This window comes from Mesitornis unicolor, unplaced genomic scaffold (genome assembly GCF_000695765.1).
Source record: "Mesitornis unicolor isolate BGI_N332 unplaced genomic scaffold, ASM69576v1 scaffold6147, whole genome shotgun sequence".
Taxonomy (NCBI): domain Eukaryota; kingdom Metazoa; phylum Chordata; class Aves; order Mesitornithiformes; family Mesitornithidae; genus Mesitornis; species Mesitornis unicolor.
This window is the reverse complement of record NW_010197001.1, coordinates 1-20087: the sequence shown is the minus strand read 5'-3', so window position 1 is coordinate 20087 and position 20087 is coordinate 1. Positions and strand designations below refer to the sequence as shown.

At 35.8% G+C, this 20087-nt stretch overlaps 1 protein-coding gene across 1 annotated transcript in view; it reads left to right on the top strand.

Annotated features, from left to right (window-relative positions):
* Positions 1–19562, top strand: part of WDR11 (WD repeat domain 11) — a gene marked incomplete at both ends in the record, with an annotated part of 34668 nt that extends 15106 nt beyond the window's left edge. The window contains 13 exons of the mRNA XM_010188658.1: positions 1–91; positions 1882–1966; positions 7344–7450; positions 9770–9845; positions 11197–11305; positions 11698–11822; positions 12169–12316; positions 13173–13279; positions 13792–13906; positions 15674–15845; positions 17360–17468; positions 18225–18287; positions 19497–19562. The exon at positions 1–91 is cut by the window's left edge and continues 86 nt beyond it. Coding sequence (XP_010186960.1) covers positions 1–91; positions 1882–1966; positions 7344–7450; positions 9770–9845; positions 11197–11305; positions 11698–11822; positions 12169–12316; positions 13173–13279; positions 13792–13906; positions 15674–15845; positions 17360–17468; positions 18225–18287; positions 19497–19562 — 1373 coding nt within the window. The remainder of the gene's footprint in view (positions 92–1881; positions 1967–7343; positions 7451–9769; positions 9846–11196; positions 11306–11697; positions 11823–12168; positions 12317–13172; positions 13280–13791; positions 13907–15673; positions 15846–17359; positions 17469–18224; positions 18288–19496) is intronic.
* Positions 19563–20087: the final 525 nt, after the last annotated feature.

Below are 20087 nucleotides of genomic sequence, written 5' to 3'. Positions count from 1 at the left end.
TCAGGACTTCCTTTGCCTCCCTTTGCCATCCGCATGTGCCCACCTCTTACGACAAAGAATATTAAACAGTATGAGCCAATCCTTGCTGTGGGTAAGTATCTTGAATAGTTTCTTGGTTGCTTTGAAAAGAATATATTCCAGATTAAATATAAATATAGTTACTAATGCAGAAAAAGTTCTGCTTTTGATCCTGTGAAGCCAGTCACAAGTAGCAACCCTTGTATTCGTTTGCATCCATGATAGTTTTTAGATTCTTTTTTTTCCTGCCTTGGGTTTAACTAATGCTACTTGAAAAACTGCAATAAATTATCAAGTTTGTATTTATCCTTTTATTTACTATGATATTGGTCCGTTGATATGCTCGGTGTTTTACATGCTGCTCTCACTTCATTCTAAACATCAGTAAATACGGCCTTCTGCAGAACTACATTTCTTGAATAAGTAAATGAACTTAACAGAGGCTATACTTTTGTTCTGTTGGATGTACCTGAAAATATACTTAAACCACAGCCACTGAGCACCTGTTTTATTAACTCTGAATTTTCCCTATTTAAATCTGATTTTTTCTGGCATGCTTTTTTCAGACCACATCAGGGATTTCATGGTATATCCATACATGCTGCTGTCTCTCTGCAGTCAGTGGGCTGGAACAGTAGACACAGAGATGTTGTGATTTAAAGATTGTAGTAGGCTGTAAAATTAGACCTCCAGATTTGGGTTGCTGAAATGTGCTCTTGGTGTATCTAAAATAGCAGTTGATTCTAGGCTGCCCAGTCAAGACTGTGCCTCTCACAAGTCAAACTTGGGAGATTTTTGTTATTCTTAAGGTTACCTGTGCTATAGAGCCTTCTTAGGTTTTTGGACAGGGTGGGATATTGTGAACATGAATGTTTCGTGGAAGCATACAAAGAGAATCTTACTCCAGTAATGAAAACACCATAATAATGTGTCTATGTATTTATGTGGTTCTTCTATTATTACTGGCCAAAGAGTGCCGTTGATAGTTGTGTTCTAAAATATAGGCAAGCTATCATTACACATGATGTGATGCTGCAAAAATGTTACTCTTGATTTTATAGAAACAGATTAAATAGATATAATATCTTACATAATAATAGATATAATATATATGTAATGTAATAAAAATACCTGTTAAAACAGGTGAAATATAAAGATTAGGAAACTAATAGGTAGGTATAAAGTGCTTTTACAGTGATGTCTGCAGCATTCTAGACTTAAGGTACCTGAATGGCTCTTTAGGTAACCACTGTTGTATTTAATAAAGTTGATATAAGTATGAATTAAAAAAGAGAACAAGTAAGTCTTCCCAGTGTCTATTGAAAAGCTGTAACTTTCAGTGTTTCAGAAGGTTTTTGATCTAATTGAAGCTAATAGCTACTAAGTTATTGATCTGTAATTTGAAAAAGGTCGTTATTTCAGACATGAGAAAACAGAATTGCTGTAATGATTCAGTAAAATACTCGTGATTCTCCCCTGGGATAATTGGTGGGTAACAGTTAATGCTCTTCCTTGAGGCATTTACTCATCTTGAGTAACCAAAACAAAGAGAAGCATTCTTTTCTCCCACAGCTGGCTATGGTGTGGAAATGCAGGAAGAATGAATGGATTTTGTGCAGGCTCTACAAATAGGTTCAGGAAAATGTCTTGATCCAAATGGATTTCACTGTCTGCAGAGAACCTTGGAGGGTTTAATATTTGGTATTTAAGCACTAGAAATTAAAATATCTTATATAAAATTGTAAAATATAATAGCTACAGGTAGAAATATGAATAAATAGTCGTAAATCCTGCATTTTCATTAAAGTATGGAAAAGAAGAGTAAAACCAATATATGAATTTTTTTTAAATCACTTTTTATAGGTACAAGTAATGGCTCTGTGCTGGTGTTTCATCTTACAAGTGGAGTCTTGCACAAAGAGTTAAGCATTCATTCCTGTGAAGTCAAGTAAGATTTTAGTTCTTATTCACAGTATAATCCTTCGGGGAGACAAATACTAAAACATCCAACTAATGTTGTACCAGCAATGTGGTTGTCTTGTTTCATTGTTAATGATGCTCAAGAGAATTGCCTGTTTAATAGTCCACCCTAACAGTATCTTTGCTACAAATAAGCAGTAACACATTGACAAACTTAGAGTGAAAATTACATTGAACTAAATATTTGAATTGTAACTGTGCCTGCTAATCTAGGATGCATATCATCTACTTCAAGTTTATTTAGTATATTGTCATTTTAGCACAAGAAACTTTATTGCAGTGTCTTATTTATATAAACTGTTGTGACTCATAGATTGGGTTCTTTGAAATAATTCTGTTTTGTAGGCCAGGGTCTATTTCCTTTGCTCCCTTACAGCTGAAAGTGCTATTGAGACAGCTCTAGTTCTAACTGAAGTGAAACCCATTTTATCTTTAAAAGATTTTAAAGACTGAATACAGGACATAGTATTTATCCATCCTAAGTAAGGAACAGGGTGTTGTGCTGTGTTTGTATGTCCACAGTGGCGTAACTTGTGGATAACTAATGACAAAGATATTCAAGGTGGTGCTTGCTGGATACGTATTTCCAGACAAATAATAGCGTGGAAAATAAAATATATATTTTTTTTGTAGTAATGTCAGTAAAACTTTGTATCACAGTTATGACATGAAGCCTTCATCAGGTTAAGGTCTGCATTTTTACCGTCCAGTCTACAAGAAGATCAGGAAAGTACAGGCTGCTAACAACAGTTAGCTCCAAGTGTTCGTTATGGAAACCTGCTTTTAATCTACCACCACAATTTCATAACTATGTTTACATTTGTGGTGTAATAGAATTTCCCTTTCTGTTCTAAACCATTTGAGGTTTTTTTGTTTCATGCCATTAACTACTTACAAGATTATTTTAATTCTATTTTCTATCATGCTGCACGAGAAGATGCTGCATTTTTCCTAATTAAGCTGATTATAGAATTCAAAATTAAAACCACTACTAACATTTCACCGACTAAAGAAACAAAAAGAAATGAAGATGGGAAGACAGGAGGAAATACACTTTTGAAAAAATTACTTACTTATCTTTTATTTAGGCTTCATGTGTTATTGAAAGTATTTTTATTTTTGGCTCTTCACTTTGCAAAGGTTTTTGCAACTTCTGAATACGTCTTTCTAGGAACTCTCCTTACACAAATGGTATTTTCAGAACAAAATTAAAATGATTGTGAATTTTGTTTAGTCATAAGCTGTTACTTGGACGAGTCTTTTAAATATTTGTTTTAATTTCCTCAGTCCTTCTCTTAATGGCCTGAATGACTTTCTACATAATTTCTACAAGTTCAAGGCAGTGCTTTAAGCAATGTAGAGTAAGGCGCAGTAATTTTTTTTTAATTAATATTCATAGAGTGCCACAGTTTTTCTTTCAGTGGGAATTCTTTCTTTACCTCTAAAATACAGATAAATTGGATAATGCCTCTATTTCAGTTTTAACTGAAAGTGCTCCTTCAGGAAACACCATTATTTTAGTAAGTGCTTGAGAATACCCTGAAATTGTAACATCAAGGCCAGGAGAATTTTCATTGCCTTGTAGTTTGAGTAGAGAATGTGAAAAAACCTAAGGTCTTTGGAACCAAAACTGTCTTTTACTTATTAACTGTGCTAAAATTATGGCCACTGAGTTGTCCAGTTGCTTGTAATTGGCTTTTTTCACAGAATCCCAGAACGTTAGGGATTAGAAGGGACCTCAAACGCTCATCCAGTCCAATCCCCCTGCCGGAGCAGGAACACCTCAATGAGGTTACACAGGAAGGCGTCCAGGCGGGTTTTGAATGTCTGCAGAGAAGGAGACTCCACAACCTCTCTGGGCAGCCTGGTCCAGTGCTCTGTCACCCTCACTGAGAAGAAGTTTCTTCTCAAATTTAAGTGGAACCTCCTGTGTTCCAGTTTGTGTCCATTACCCCTTGTCTTATCATTGTTTGTCACGGAGAAGAGCCTGGCTCCATCCTCGTGACACTCACCCTTTAAATATTTATAAACATGAATGAGGTCTCCCCTCAGTCTCCTCTTCTGCAAACTAGAGAGCCCCAGCTCCCTCAGCCGCTCCTCATAAGGGAGATGCTCCACTCCCTCACTTTTTTTATGAGATAAAAATGTTCTTTTTTACAAGCTAAATATGTAGTTACATGCTGATTTTTTAAAATAATTTTTAAACTTTGCAGCTCTGTATTAGGATTCGGAGGAAGGTGAATTGTTTTTCTGTCCTCCATGTAAGATAGTTCATACTTGTGAGTAACCTTGAATATTCATTTTGTCTGTGATTATTACTTAGCTATTTTGCTATTTGGTTAGAATTATGTGAGTAAATACTTTTTCTTTGAGTTTAATTTGTTATTTATTAAGAGATCGAGGCAAAAAGCAGCAGAAATTATTCAGAGGACACAGGAAAAGACATCAGGCCACTGCTAGGAGCATAATTATGGGGAAAAAACAGGGCGACTCTAGAGTGTGTAACAATTCTTACTACTAAGAGGAATTGGAAGAACCATGAAATAACTGCAGTCTGATACCTGTTCTAAGTGAAGCAATCTAACCTATTGTAAGATGGGAGTTGAGAATACATCTTCAGTGCAGGGGAGAGTATATTCAAGACATGTAAATAAAGCGCCTGCGGTGTAGCTTCTGGTTCAGTGAAAGCGGTGCATTCGCAATGTCTCTCGCTGCTGTTTTGCTTCTTCTGATAGGTAGGTAACTATGGCTAGAGCAGCGTAGGTAACTATGGCTCATTCTCTTCAGCTGAAGTTCAGCAAGTTCAAGGTTGCAACAGCTTTAATTTTTAAAATTAAAATCTCACTGACTGTAACAAGAGTGCGTATGGCCTGCAGGCAAAACTTGAAAATGACTGCCTTACATTCCCAATTTTAGCAGTTGAATTTAAGCGGACTCCCCTGTGGGACGCTGCTCTGCAAACATTCATCACCTCCTTAAAAAAACTTTCCTTTCATAGAGAAAGGTGAATGAAGAACAGCTCCTGCTTCTGCCATACAGGTGTTGGTGTGCTAGGTTTATTTCTGTGCGCGAGTAAATGTGTGTTGTCTGACAAGCATAAGCAGTGTTACAGTGAAAACTGGTATTCAGAACTGAATTCTGAAATCTCCATTACAGGACGTGCAGTTATCTCAGATGTACCATGTTCAGCACTTGATTGTGATTTCTTTTCTTACCTTCCCTGCTCTTTAAGAGGAGAAACTTGTTCCATTGCTGACGTTCACTTTTGTACGTGTAGACCAAACAAATACTTCTGCAGTGCAAGGAAAATGCTTTTTAAATAATAAAATTTGGAGTATTTTCTGATAATATGGTTGAGATTTTAATACACTTGTCTCTAAGTTATGTTTTTATTTCCAGTTTTACCTTTCTCTTTGTCTTATATTTCTTAGAATTAATTTGAGTAGCAGCTGCCTTGTCCTGAAGTCACAACAACCCATTCCCAACTAGAAAAGTAATTCGTGTTTTTAGCCGCTTCAGTACCCTCTGTAATTTGTTTGTGTTGGAAACATTAATCAAAACAACTGGATCTTGCCCCTGAAGTAACTGAGACAAGTTGTATGCATCGAATCCCTGAATTTCGTATTTTAAAGGAGTCTGAGAAATAGTTTACAGCTGAGTGTAACCCTTAATTCTAGTGAACAAATAAGTCTTTTAAAGGGAAACTTTGCAAATGGAGATACTTTGGTAGGGTTACTTGTTTCTTTCATTGAAACTTAGACTACTGTCTTCAGATTCTCAATTTACATGTATGGCAGTAACAAAAATTGTATTAATTCAGGTGCACGAGAACGGTGAATAACCACAGGCAGTAACAACGCATTACAAGCATTCTGTGCTTTTTCCAAAAAACCTAGTAGAATAATAGATAAAAATTAGAAAGGTGTGAGAATTTCTATTTCTTCCATTTCAGAAAGCTCCCTGTATTTGCGACCCTTTGGAGACCCTCCGTGTCACACTTTATTGCAGCTGTAGATTTCTATTCAATTATTCCTGTAATGTTTTAATGAAGAATTTAATGCTTCTCATTTTGATCGAAATGATCGGTTGAACTTTCATAGGTCCTGGTGGGAAAAAGACTGGGTCCTAAATTTTTAACTTTGCTTGAGGACTTAGGAATAAAGCTTCCCGTTTTTTAAAAGCTTGAACTAAAAAAATAAAGATAAATATGGCTGTAACTTGTGTGTGCAAAGTATTATGGGATTGCTTTTTGCTTACACCCAGCTACATCGCATTTAGGGAACTTTAATACAATGTGAGTTGGATTTACTGACAGTAAATCATAAATACAGTTATTTATCTTTCTCATATTTCACATATATTCTTGCCAAACAGACCGTGGTTTTACCATTCATGTAACAGAAGACTGAGTTGTCCTGGAAATAGTTCTTAAGAAATCGGTGTTTGAAGGATTTGAGGAAAACCTAAATCCTTTTATCTGTGTTAAAATGAACTTGGGCATGTGTACATATATGGAACAGTCTCAGTTTTCTTTTAGATGAGTTCCTTGATGTATTTCACAGATAAAGCACTCAGCAATTTATGTGGGCACAAAGTTTATGTGGGAAATAGGGATGGAGAGGATGAGCTTCTTTGGGACAGCACCACCTAGCTCTGCTTCCTGTCCTTTTGTGGCCTGTGGTCTATCTCAGGAATTTGCTTAGAATCTCTATGTACTGACAGTATGTTATATAAAAGGTAACTTTACATCCTTGCAGCACTTCAAGGTAATTTGATTTATGGCTGCATGATCTAAGAGAGAAAAAAAAAAATCAAGTTTTTGGTTCTTTTCTGATTGCCTTTGAAATCTCTTCAGCCTCATTTTACTGTCTTTGATTCTCTCTGGACTGAAAAAATCTTCCCCACCTTGCTATCCATAGGAATATTTTTCTCTCTCTGTATGCTGGCAAATCTGAGTTATTGGATAGTTACTTCAATTTGGTGCAACACTGATTTACTGAGAGTATTGCTTTAATCCGCTCTAGCATGAAGGATTTGTGAGGGATTTTTGCAAGTTACAGGTCTTTCTAACTGAAATTTTTGTTTCAATGAAACAAAAACCAGTGTAATCTGAAAAGAATGCTCTTCTTTAATTTAATTCTATAACTTTATGTTTACATCATAGTTGTAAATGTATAGTTTATGCTTTAGTGTAGTGTTTCCATAAAATGTAGAAAATTAGTTCTGTGCTGTTACCAAATCAAAGAATATGCATGAAAAACAATTATTGCACTCTCATCTAGGCTATTTTCTAGCCAATTGGATATTTTGGCTAATCTGCTCCATGTGCTCTCTTCTGGTGCCAGGGGAATTGAGTGGATAAGCTTGACTGGGTTCATTTCCTTTGCCACATCAACGCCGAACAATCTGGGGCTGGTCAGGAATGAGCTGCAGCTGGTGGACCTACCAACAGGTTAGTGATTCCTGAGGAATCTGTGCAGGAGGCTGACAGAGTTGCTGAGGAGTGACAAACAGAAGTTCCTACTACCTTTTATTTAGTTAGTTAGTTAGGTCTGTTGTCATGACAAAGTTAAATAACAGAGTTTTTAACTGGTTCTGCTCCTCTGTCCTTGTGAAGCCATACAGTGTTTTCCATCTGAGTGACAAACAGAAGTTCCTACTACCTTTTATTTAGTTAGTTAGTTAGGTCTGTTGTCATGACAAAGTTTAACAGAGCTTTTAACTGGTTCTGCTCCTCTGACCTTGTGAAGCCATGCAGTGTTTTCCGTCTGGTGCTCTGCAGACTTGAAACAACACCTTTGCAAAGATGTCTCTGTTTTGGACTTGTTAAAAGAATGAATATGTGTCAGCAGCAGGGTTGGGAGCACTCACACAGCATGGATATTAGTTCACAAAATGCATATACTTCCAAATGTGTTTAGTTGCAGTCTACACCCACTGTCTCATGTGCTGCTGAAGTAGCATTGGACCATTTATTGTGGTTCGTATCGGCAACAGAGAGTTTATCAAGGCAGTTCAGGCACGTGGCCAGAATTAGAGTGTGCCTATGTGTGTACAGTGGGTTTATGTTAATAATAAAATTGGAAGTTTTATAAAAGAATTGGAAGAGTTAAAAAATTAATTTTTCTTAAAAGAATTAATAGCAAAGCTAACAGTCAGATTATGTCTATGTTTCAACTGTTCTGGCCTTACAGTGGATAACAAGTACACTTGTGATTGAGTCCAATATTGGCACAAATGCTAGGAGGTATAATTTGGGAGATAAAGCAGCCCAAAATAGGAAGCACTTAAATAATTTTCAATTATTTTTGAATGTGAAAACCTGGAGCCATTTAATTTCTAATTGAAGGGCCTGAATCTTGTAACACTTGGCTTGTTCTGAATTGTTTTATGTAGCATAAAATAAGTTTTTAAATTGTTTTTTAAGCTTATGGAAAAGACTCAAGTTTTGTATTTGCAGGGTGTTGCCCAAAGAGGCTGTTCTTTTAATATGACAGTGTTGTAATTTTTTTCCATATAATGTCTTTTGTTAGTTTGTTTAAAATCAAAACATGAAGGGTACGCACTTTGTAAAATCCATTTAATGTAAAATGGGATTTTATTTTTTTTACTCAGCTTGTAATTCAGTATTGAAAAAATTTTATAAATGTAAGTGATAAAAGGCTCTGTATATCCACAGACAACTAAGTTTCAAATAAGTGTGAATACCTGAAACCTTAGCATATGGTTTGCTTAAAAATGTTACATTTCCTCTTTTAAAGCTTACAAGAAAGGCATAACTGCTTAACTGTTTGACTGTTGGTTCTTCCATCACTAATTAGCCCAACTTTCAATTTTAGGGCTAGGAAATCTGTACTGATTTATGTCTACATCATGAACACTTGGACAAAATTCTCATTTCTGTTTCTGAACAACAATAAGAAGGAAAATTTCGAAGGTCTTTGATCACTAGTGAAGAAAGTAGAGCTGGAAGGTTTTCTATAGTCTGGCCTCTGACATGAGGCTCTGACTAGCATTCTTAATAATTAGATTTCTTCACCTAATTGGCATAAAATTTAGTTATGAGTAGCCACGAGAGTGGCGAAAGTTTGAAAACTTGAATTTTCCTTGAAAGCTAAGGAGAATGCAACTTGCACAGGAGATGCTGTGGTACCCCATGCTGTGATATTAAATACCTTTAATTCTGCAGTACTTAGTACAGGTGGGTCAAAATTTTGTTGGGAATAAGTTAATAAGTTCTTAGAGTTTTTTCTTTTAGCTGGAGAAAGAATGATTCTGTTAAGTACAGGATGAGCTATTACTTCACCATGGAAATACTTTCAGACTTATAAATAAAGTATTAGTTGATTTCTCTTACAAAACTTGAAATCTACTCATTAATTTCCTCCTGGGGAATTGAGAGTATATCCCATTGGCTCGGAGTGGTGAGTAATAATTCTTTGAACTCTTTATGTATATATTATAATGCTGTATTTACATAATGTTGATTGTGCATCAGTGTCAGCAGTCGTGCTCTGGAAATGAATCAGGAATTATATTAGACAGTAAAGTTTACATTATATTTAGTCCTTTGAAACACAATAAAACTGCGACAGTACCAAAAGTAATGTAAGATACAGCAGGTCACTTGAAGATGTTCTAGTGTAGTGTGTAAAATATGTGTTTACAAAAAGGATAGTTGATAAGCAGTATAGTTGATAAACTATTTCTGTGTTTGTATTCAGTTTATCAACTGTTGCTGATCTCCCCCATGTCATTTTCTGTGTTGCAGGCAGGAGCATCGCATTTCGCGGGGAGCGAGGCAATGACGAGCCAGCTATTGAAATGATAAAGGTGTCTCATCTGAAGTAAGCAGATTAACCTGGTGAAGTTGTAAAATTTACTACACTGGATTAAGATCCTCATGACTTAATAGAAATGCCAGGAAAAAAACTCCAGAGAGTATAGAAGAACATGCAACAGCATCAAGAGGAAAACATGCTGTAGAATTTTAGTTCAAACTGCAAAAGCTGTGAATGATTCTGTGGCTGACTTTGTCACACATTCTGGATCCAGTCACATTGCAACATCAGTAATTAATATTTTAACAATTGTGTTCACTAAACTGACACTTTAATACTATTATGGAGAATAAAAGTGCAGAAGAACTTTTGTAAGCTTGAATTATATTATGAATTAGTTTCCTTTTATGTAATGTACAGTATGTATTTCACACCTCTGTAATGTCTACTGAAAAGCCAGATGTGAGGTGTAGTTATTTGAGAAGTCAGCTGATAAATGACCAAGTTGCTTACCATCAAATCCTGCTTAATTTCAGATCAGGCCTGTGACAGAAGGCCCTGGTCTTTATAATATCAAAAATAATAACAGTAGCACAGTGTGAGATTACTTTACTTTCCCGTGCAAATGTCATTAAAATAGTGTTGAATTTAATAAGGCATTGCCTCTAAATTTTTTTTTTACAGTGGAGGAAAAGAAATAATGTTCTCTAGCTTGCAGAGAAATATTTTCAGAAATATTTAATAAAGACAGTAGAATTTAAAAACAGCCGTTGGCTTAGGTGGAGAGACTGTAGGATAGTGAGAACAAGAAAGGATAGCTTATTTGAATAAAGATTAATGCAGTTGAGAAGAGCACATGTAACTGCAGAGCCTCTCCGTGTTTTCAAGTTACATGTGGAAGTGTTAGGCTGAGAGTGTTGTACTCGTCTGGCTCCACAGATGAAAGGTCTGAAGACACGATTGACAAGTGGTTTAGTGTAAGAGGATTTTATGTTCGTTTATCACTGGATTAGGGAAGTGCCATGTGCTGGGAGTAAAGAAAAATAATCAACCTAACCTGAAGTCTTGGGATATCTTGTGCAGTCATCAATTTGGGCTGAATGTGGCTGAATGAGAGGTGCTGCTGCTTTCCCTGAATTCCTTCCCTTGTCTCCTTTATAGTAATTGAGCAATGCCACCTGACAGAACTTTCTTTTACCTTTGAAGAATGACTCTTTTTCAGACAGACCCTTTTGCACCCGAGTAACTCAAGGAAATCACAGCTTCAGAGTGGGATTTGAGCCAAATTAATTTACTCTGCTTTCTGTTAGTTTTTGAGGGTTTCCAGAGTGCTGATACAAACAATATGTGTGAAGTAAAATGCTCAAATTAAAATGGAATTATTACTTTTGATGTAGTAAATTCTTATTTGTTTTAGGCAGTATCTAGCAGTAGTATTTAAAGACAAACCACTGGAGATCTGGGATGTCAGAACGTGCACTCTGCTCAGAGAGATGTCTAAAAACTTCCCTACAGCAACCGCTTTGGTAAGGAATGGAGTCTCTTACTTACTGTTTATTAAATGTAATATGTTGAGATAGTACAAAAGTCTATAAGCAATTTTGCAGTAAAATGTTAATGTGTCTGTAACTTTCACCCTTCCCTTTTCATCTGTCATCAAACGGTTTAGTAGTGGATGGGTTATGGTTGGACTCAATGATCTTAAAGATCTTTTCCAACCAAATGACTGATTCTATGAAACAGAAGCAAGAAAAAAAGGAGTTACCGGTGGAAAAAATCTGGTCTGCTCCTTGGGTGATGGAGGGAGTGTCATAGAAAGCAATGTTCATTGAAATCATTGTAATTAACAGAAAAATCTCCAGTAAATTCAGGGAGTAAACATTTGTCTTTTCCACTTTTCCTGGGCAATTTTTCACAGGAGTGGTCACCTTCTCATAACTTAAAAAGCCTGAGGAAGAAGCAGTTAGCAGCCCGTGAGGCCATGGCCCGACAGACGGTGGCATCAGATACTGAAGTTAGCAGCTTAGAATCTTCTGTTATCAGGTATTTCTCATTCTGATTTAATGCTGTTCTGCATCAGTTGTTGTTTTTCCACCGTGTGCCATTCTGATTCTGAGTACATACCAGGCAAAGCAACTTTATGGGCCTCTCGTTACCTATTAGATGTGGAAATTTGATTTACGGCTGTGTTTACAGATGTGTCTGTAGCAATCCATTAGTTACCTGGTTCTTGAAGTAAAACTTATTTGTCCCCGAACATTTTGATGTAAATTGTTTTGAAGGAAATAAGCATTTTTGTGCTGCCTCTGTACATTAGTTAGGGAGAATTTGCTTTGCAGTTCTAATTTCAAGAAAGAAATACTTGTGTCTCGTTGTCTTCTCTTTAAAGCTTGTTACAGGAAGCCGAAAGCAAATCGGAGCTGAGCCAGAACATTTCTGCCAGAGAGCACTTTGTGTTTACAGGTGCTGATGGGCAGGTTTATCACCTGACAGTGGAAGGGAACTCGGTAAAAGACAGTGCAAGAATCCCTCCTGATGTGAGTTCCAATTTTCTCTATCATTGCTGCTTTGATTTTTTTCTTGGCTATGATTGCCAGAAAAAAAAATAAGGGATATGCATTGTAGTGGCAAGTGGTCATTAATGCAGTAGTTTGAAATATGAAATGAAAGTTCCAGCTTCAAAAACTGTAGCGATTCTCTTTTCACAGACTTAGTTTTTCTATTGAAAATGCTGCTGAAATAAATTATTCTTTTACAAGTTTGAATCTTCATAGGCTCTGACTTGGTTTCTGAATAAATTACGTGACATATTTTTAAGAATTTTACTAAAGCATGTGCAAGATGCTTGAATAACAAAGAGGGTGTTATTGAAATGTGTTAATGTTATGCACTGTTAATGGATTTTATCTGACATCATAAGGAGGACTTGAGTGGCCCAGAGCACTCTTGTGAGTTTTAAGTTTGTTTTTTCCCCAGTTTCTCTGACGAACAATCATTCTCTTTTCAATTGGTTTTGAAGGCTTTGATAAATTGAACTTAAAACCAGAATTGTTAAAAATTTTTGTTTCCCACTTTAGTGTATGCTGGTATTGTGGCTAATGAGGTCTGTCATGTTGGTGTTTCCTTGCAGGAAGAGACAGAAGTGGTTTCCATTGCTTTAAACTGAGAATTTCTTACAAGGAAATGCCTCTTGTAGCATATTGAAGTAAATATGTGTGACTTCATAAATGCTTTTATTAAATAGAATTGTATCTGTTTTAACTGGGCAGAATTTGGTCTGTCATGTCATATAGTATAATATGTTTTTAAATCAAAGGCTGACATTAATATGTTTGTTCATAATTTTGGCTCTACTAATTACAAGATTTTATTCTGCTTCTTAAATATTTCCAGGGAAGTATGGGTAGCATTACATGTATTGCCTGGAAAGGGGATATCCTGGTTCTCGGAGACGTTGACGGAAACTTAAACTTCTGGGATTTGAAAGCTCGAGTGTCCAGGTATGAGTGCAAATTAAGTCTGATAAACATGAGATAATGAGTGTTAGAATGTTATTTTGCCCTTCATTTTTGTTCTTCACTGTAAAAGGTCATCTGTGATGTTTGAGGGGAAAAAAAAAAATGCAAGTATTTTGAAATAAAATTTCAGAAAATGCCTACTGTGTTACAGTTCTCTACATTTAATCTTTTATGTTTTCAGATGGAGTAACGTTTTATCAAAGTTTTTCAAACAGCTAGATACCCATCTTATGTTAAATCTGCAGTGGCTTCTGTTATAACATTAAGTATTGTATTTATTTCAAGCATTTAATCTTTTTAGTTTTCATGATCGTTTGGATAGCCATCTGTGTGTGTGTGTGTGTGTGTGTGTGTATACATATACGTATATATATGTATGTATTGTTCTCCTCAATCTGTACAATGTAGTCTGCAGTGTTCATGGTAAGGATTTAACTACCCACAGTATTAGGTATAGCATAATTGATACTGATCTTGTGCTTTTCTTTTCCTAGGGGGATTCCTACACACCGAAGCTGGGTGAAAAAGATACGTTTTGCCCCAGGGAAAGGAAATCAAAAACTCCTTGCAATGTACCACGACGGAGCAGAAATTTGGGATTCCAAAGAGGTAAGCGCCTGTGATTTTGATATACACTTCTTTACAAAATACATATATTACTCCTGAAAATGGGGATGAGACAGGGATTAAGTTTTACCTGGTCATGATTTCTTGCTGGCAGTTGTTTAATAAAGTTGTATGACTTTTCTCAGAGGACTTTTAGTTCCTATAAAGCCTTTTTAAGCTGTCATCAATGAAAAGTACCCTTCACTCATAAAGCTGACAGTGTCTCTGAGCTACTTGTTGTCATTCTCTTGTAATGTTTTTAAGGGAGACATTGGAAATTTAAGGGGGAGCCCTCAATCTTAGAATTTAATCTGAGGACAAGAGAGTATTTTTCCTAAAGATTCTGTAACTTCTGCGCATATTCAAGACTCTGTATTCTTCAGTGCATGGTTTTAATTTGTTAAGGAATACCAGAAAGCTAGACATTTGTTAATTAATGTTGTCTGCCTTCTCATCTTACTCAAAAATTCTGTAATAATGTTCACAAATCTTCTGGGGTTTGCTTCAGAGGTCTTTCAGGAGATTAGAGTACCATGGGGGAGCAAAGTTAATTGTAGTGTTTTAACTTAGCCCTCCAGAGTAAGTTCAGAGTAGGAGGGTATGAAACAGAAATTTTAATTTGTTTCTGTTCGCTTTGTAGTGAGCACCAGCTCTGAACTCAGACACTTAATTTGAGCAATATGAAACTTTTCATTGATGATAAAAGTTGGACAGCAGACATGACCAACAGCTGTGAGTTATGTAGGCAGAGTAGAATATTAACCCATAAGTCTCTCCTTGAAGAACCTTTAGAATAGTTTTGATGCCATGGGATACTCCTCGTGCAGCTGATTTTTGGGTAAAGAGTTTCCTACATGAAAGCATTTAAAATTAATTCACAGTTTCAGTTGAAAATCTTTCAGAATATCTGTAGAAATGTTATATAGTCTCAGTCCTGTTATGCAGATAGCCCTCTCCTTAGAATTTCACCTTTGCCTACAACCAGTTATCTGGTATTTCCACATTTTTCTCTAATTCCCTCAGTGCTAGGAGTAATCACGCTCTAGAGCTGTTGCACCTTACATCTCTCTAACGCCATGCTTTGCTGTAGAACAAATGCAAGGGAACAGCATAACGTTGATTGCAGTGGCGGCTCTGTTAATGTTTCCTTAACAGTTTTAATGTTTTGTGATGCTACAGAAGGGTTGCAAAATGTTGAAGTACTGAGCTGTGGTTAAAAGGGACGTTTAGAAAGTTTTGTTGATCTATCTTTTGTTTGTGGACAATAAATCATCCTGTTCACATAACGTTATGTTAATAGTATGTCTACGTGTATTTCTAGACAAGTTCAGTAGTTATCAAGGAATGGATAAAGTAACTAACTAATTGATAAGTAGCTGTATGGTTATGAAGAGCATAAGTTAATGAGAACTTCCCCCTTCATGCATGTATGCTAGATCAGGGACTGGAATTAAAGAGGGAATAGAAATTTCCACCATTTTACTGTGGAAACTTTATGTCAGAAAAGATAACAAAACAGCAGCTGTCCAGCGGTGCTCAAAAGGATCTTTTCTCAGCTCTCAGTTGGGAAAATGGTATTGTTTCAGGGCAACCACGTGCCCTGCTCCAAGATTTCTAAATTTCCTACTCTCCAGAAGAGACCGTTGTTAAAATGATTTATGACTACCTTCACCTTTTATTGCACATTTCGGGGTATGCCCCATGGGCATGTGACAGAGTCTTGCACTGTGTGATGGAGAGCCAGCTAAAAATGAAAACTACCTTTTGAAGGTACAAATGGTGAGCAGTTTACGAAGTGGAAGAAACGTCAATTTCCGAATCCTGGATGTGGACTGGTGCACCTCAGACAAAGTGGTGCTGGCGTCGGATGATGGGTGCATCAGGGTTCTGGACTTGTCCATGAAACCGTCGTGCTTTAGAATGGATGAACAGGACTTAATAGGTATTTTGATTTCTTTTTTTGCTGTTATCTGCTAGATACTGCGTTGTGAAAGTGGACCACAAAAACGTTCAGCACTTCTGTTAGAACAGAGAATTGTCCCCTGTAGAGTCCCTATAGTAGTTTTCATACAGTGGGGTTTTTTGTACTAGTTTAGTTTCCTAAATAAACTGTACTTTTTAATACCTTAATTGGAATATGAATGAACAAAATAAGAACTGTTTGGACAGGTGTCTAACAAATTGACCTAAAAAGTATCAGTACATCAGTTAGGTATCAGTACCAACATCACTGATATTCATTACATGGTTCTGAAACATTTGTTAATGTGTGAAAACGTCTTTTCTGGTATTTCCAGATAGCAGAGGCACTTTGTAGACTGATTCATTGCTTTTCAAAGTAGATTTTCCTACGGAACTCCAAAATAACAATATTAACGCTGTTTTGACTTTTTTGCCATATTTTTAAGAAGAGAGTTTAAATATTTAACTATTTGAATATTTAACTAAGCTCTAGTTTTCTATTTTTTGTTACTGGTGTTCCAGATAACTGCTTTTCTTTTGGTCAATCTTGCCTTTTCTCATACAATTTCCTTAAAACATGTACATTCTGACTAAGACATATGTAATAAAATTGTGATGTGGGGAGCTGTGGTGTGGGATGTCTGAGGAAACGCGTGATTTATCACAGCTGTTTTTACTACCAAATGAATATTCTGTAGTATTAAGCTATAAAAATTAATGTTCTAAAACCAAGCATGCTGAAATTAGGATATGCCAGTGTTAAGGTTGCTTGTGATTTAGTTTGTCCTTCTGCCTCTACACTGTGATAATATTTTAATTAGAAAACCACATTTACAAGATTCTTACATCACTCAGTGCATATGAAGTACAGGAATTGCTGAATATTGAATAACGTAGCTGGCTGGTACTTGTTTTATTCCTAAGTCACTGGCTAATACATCACCCAAACCTCCTACTGAATACAGACTTACTGACTTTTACATTTGGATGACAACAGCTTTTAGTATCATTTTAATCTTATTTCTTTGCCAATATAGACACGTATTAAACTTCACAACATCCTTTTCAGATGATGGGTATTAATCCTTGTGTCATACAGTAGGAACTACGATTGCAAAGGAAAACTAAAGCATGCATTGTGGTACATTTTGGTCTACCTGTACTTATTTTCCAGCATGTCCTTGTAATAGCAATAATCATCATATACAGCTCTACTTAATGTCAGTATAATGTAGTCTAGGAATTTATGGCTAAATTAAATATGGAGTATCCTGAAATTCTCACCTGAGCATTCCCTGTCCCTTCTATGAAACGTTTCTTCTTGAGAGTAAAGATAAGCTTTTATGTCTGGTACGGGGCATGCTGTGTATAGGAAAAGACTGTGATTTACTATTTTCTTCTGGTGCTTGCAGACAAGGTGGTACATTTTATGGTTGCTCGACACTGTTATTGCACATTAGCCACTCAACAATGAATCTTTTCCTTTTGTTTCAGAACCTGCGTGGTGTCCCTATCTGCTTGTTCCAAGGGCTTCATTAGCTTTAAAAGCATTCCTGTTGCATCAGCCGTGGGATGAGAAATATTCGCTAGATATTATGAGCATGTAAGGAGAAATATATCTCTCTCTATATATATAAAGTATTAACTCTATATCTTTTATTAGTCTTTCAGTGCAAAAAACTGTCAGATGTATAAGTTTTCTCACTCGTTGAGACAGTCAGAAAGAGAATAGCTTCCCTGTATTACTGAAAGTAATAAATAGAAAAGACTTTAAGGTCAAGTATTTTGTTTCTTTTGACTTTCAGTAGCCGTTGGCTATTGAAAACTGCTCTCTACTTCAAGGTACTGGCAATATTTTTCTATAATTTAGAGGTTATGTTACTTCAGAGAACAACTGTGTGTTCTGTTTGTCCAAGAAGTTAATGTAGGAATTGGTTCCTAAAGTGTAATTGAAAGTGAAATCTGAATACTTTGTGAGCCATATTTCACATCATAGTAGGAGCAGCTTTCTGTATCCTTTATTGTGTTTCTGTACTGTTGGTGGTCACATAATAATGGGCTAGGCATAGTCATTGTCATTAGTTTCAAGGTTAATGAATAAAAGAAAAATGGGAAAAGAAAGATTGATGGCATTAGCAAAAACAATCTTTCAGTGCTGTTTTGGAACGAGTAACTAGACAAATAATCCTCCATGAATGGCTTACTGTAAGAATGTCAGTGACTGTTCCCATATATGTTCTTGTGTTTTTCTACTACCAGTAATACTTTTCCATTTCAGATAATTCTGTCACTTTGGTAATATAGAAAACATTTCTTCTGCTTTTTCTTTTTTTTTTTTTTTTTTTTAATTTTTCTCCAGTGATTATCCAGAGAATGAAAATATTAAAAACCTTCTTCAAGCGCAGTTGAATTCATTGTCCAAGTAAGAATTTTTCTATTAGCATATGAGTAAGCTGGTGAACTCAAAGATGGCAAAAAAAAAGACATTGGTGGGAATTTACACCTTAATAAAGAAATAATGCTTTTTGCCTCTCTGCAGATAAGCTTGAGTAGTGACAGCTGTTATTTTAAACACAGTTAACTTTTATATTTGTGTAACTACTAAAGGTGGTGCTTTATTTTATTCAAGGCTTTAAACTTTTATGTCTATTTTTCCAAATTAAAAATAAACCATAATGCATTCTCAAAAGTATTTTTTAAATAAGCAAACTATCTCAAAGTAGGTTGTTAATGTTGTCAAAATACACTGTTCTGAATTTTATAAAGTGTGATGGAAGCCATTATTGCATTTTTAACATTGACTTACCATAGTAATGGCTGACAAGTTTTAAAGATGCTGATTAGAGTTAAGACATAAGTTGTAATTGACCAGTGAGCATCTGTAACTTTTGAGGCAGCACTTCTCAGTGCTGTGTGGTTCTTTGATGTTGGTCCAGACTGTACTGGACACTGCTACTTAAGTACTCCAGTGTTTGTTAAGATGTGAGCTCTGAGGAAGAAAAGACAAACAATTCTAAGTATCTTCTGTTGAAGATATACTTTCATAGTAATGTTCATGCACATTGCTCTGCTTACACAGAAAACAGATTTTGACATTCCATTTAAACTACAAGATAATACTTGAAGCCAAAACAGAAGTTTTTTGCCTTATCTTTTGTCCTTTCACTTAGTAGGATGAAAGACTTGCCATATTACTATCCATTCTGAAACATTTCTAGAAAACCTGAATTCATGCATGTGGATCTCTTATGCTATGGCACTACATAGTTGCAATATTATTTGTAATTCGGGTAATCTTGTAATATGTAGGATCACTGCAGACTAATTTATAGCTTCGTATACACCCTTGTGGTTGTTCCCTTTATTACAGGAATGAGGGGTTCCTGACATACTCACTGTTTGTATTTAAGCTGGAAGAGTGACTATGCCCTTGAGATCAGTTATATTTCAAATTACGTATACTTCCTGTTCCAATTGTGTATTTGAAAAATTGTATTTGAAATTTGAAATTGTGTATTTTTTGTTTTGAGTTTTTTTCACGTTGTAGGGGTTATGTCCTCTTTGTGTTCAAAAACAAACAAAAACCTTGCACAGCATCTTACAGGTTATTTATGGCCTTCTCTTTCTGCAGTGACATAAAGAAACTTCTGCTGGATCCGGATTTTACACTCTTGCAGAGATGTCTTCTAGTTGCCAGGTAGTAGAGATTCAGATAATTATGTCAAATGCTTCCTAATAAAATCTTGATCCTATCAACATGTGTGAATGTGCTGAAGTTGAAGTACTCAACTAATTCTCCTTTAACTCAGTGCAGTTCCCGAAGTACTTTGTTACCAATGCATTAGAGTGCGTTCAGAAATGAGAATGAAATGTTACCTTACTGAAACAGAGTTTTATTTGCCTGCTGGATGTAGAGAACTGCCTTGTTCTTGGTGGTACTTTCGTAAATGCAGTTCTTCCAACTGCGTTACATTTAGTTATACAATGCCCAAAAATGTAATTCAGAACCTCACAACACACAATAGATTATATGCAAACAGGAGAAGGTCTGCTTTTTATTTCAAATGTATTTATTTGCTTTGTGTTGTTCTGCCTGAACTGTAGCTAATTTTAGTCTGTCTATATTCAGATGTGTTTTTTGAACTTAGTAACTTTCTTGTAGTTGAGAGGATTTTAGTGATTAAATGTAAAAATAAAGTATCAATTGCCACATATATATATA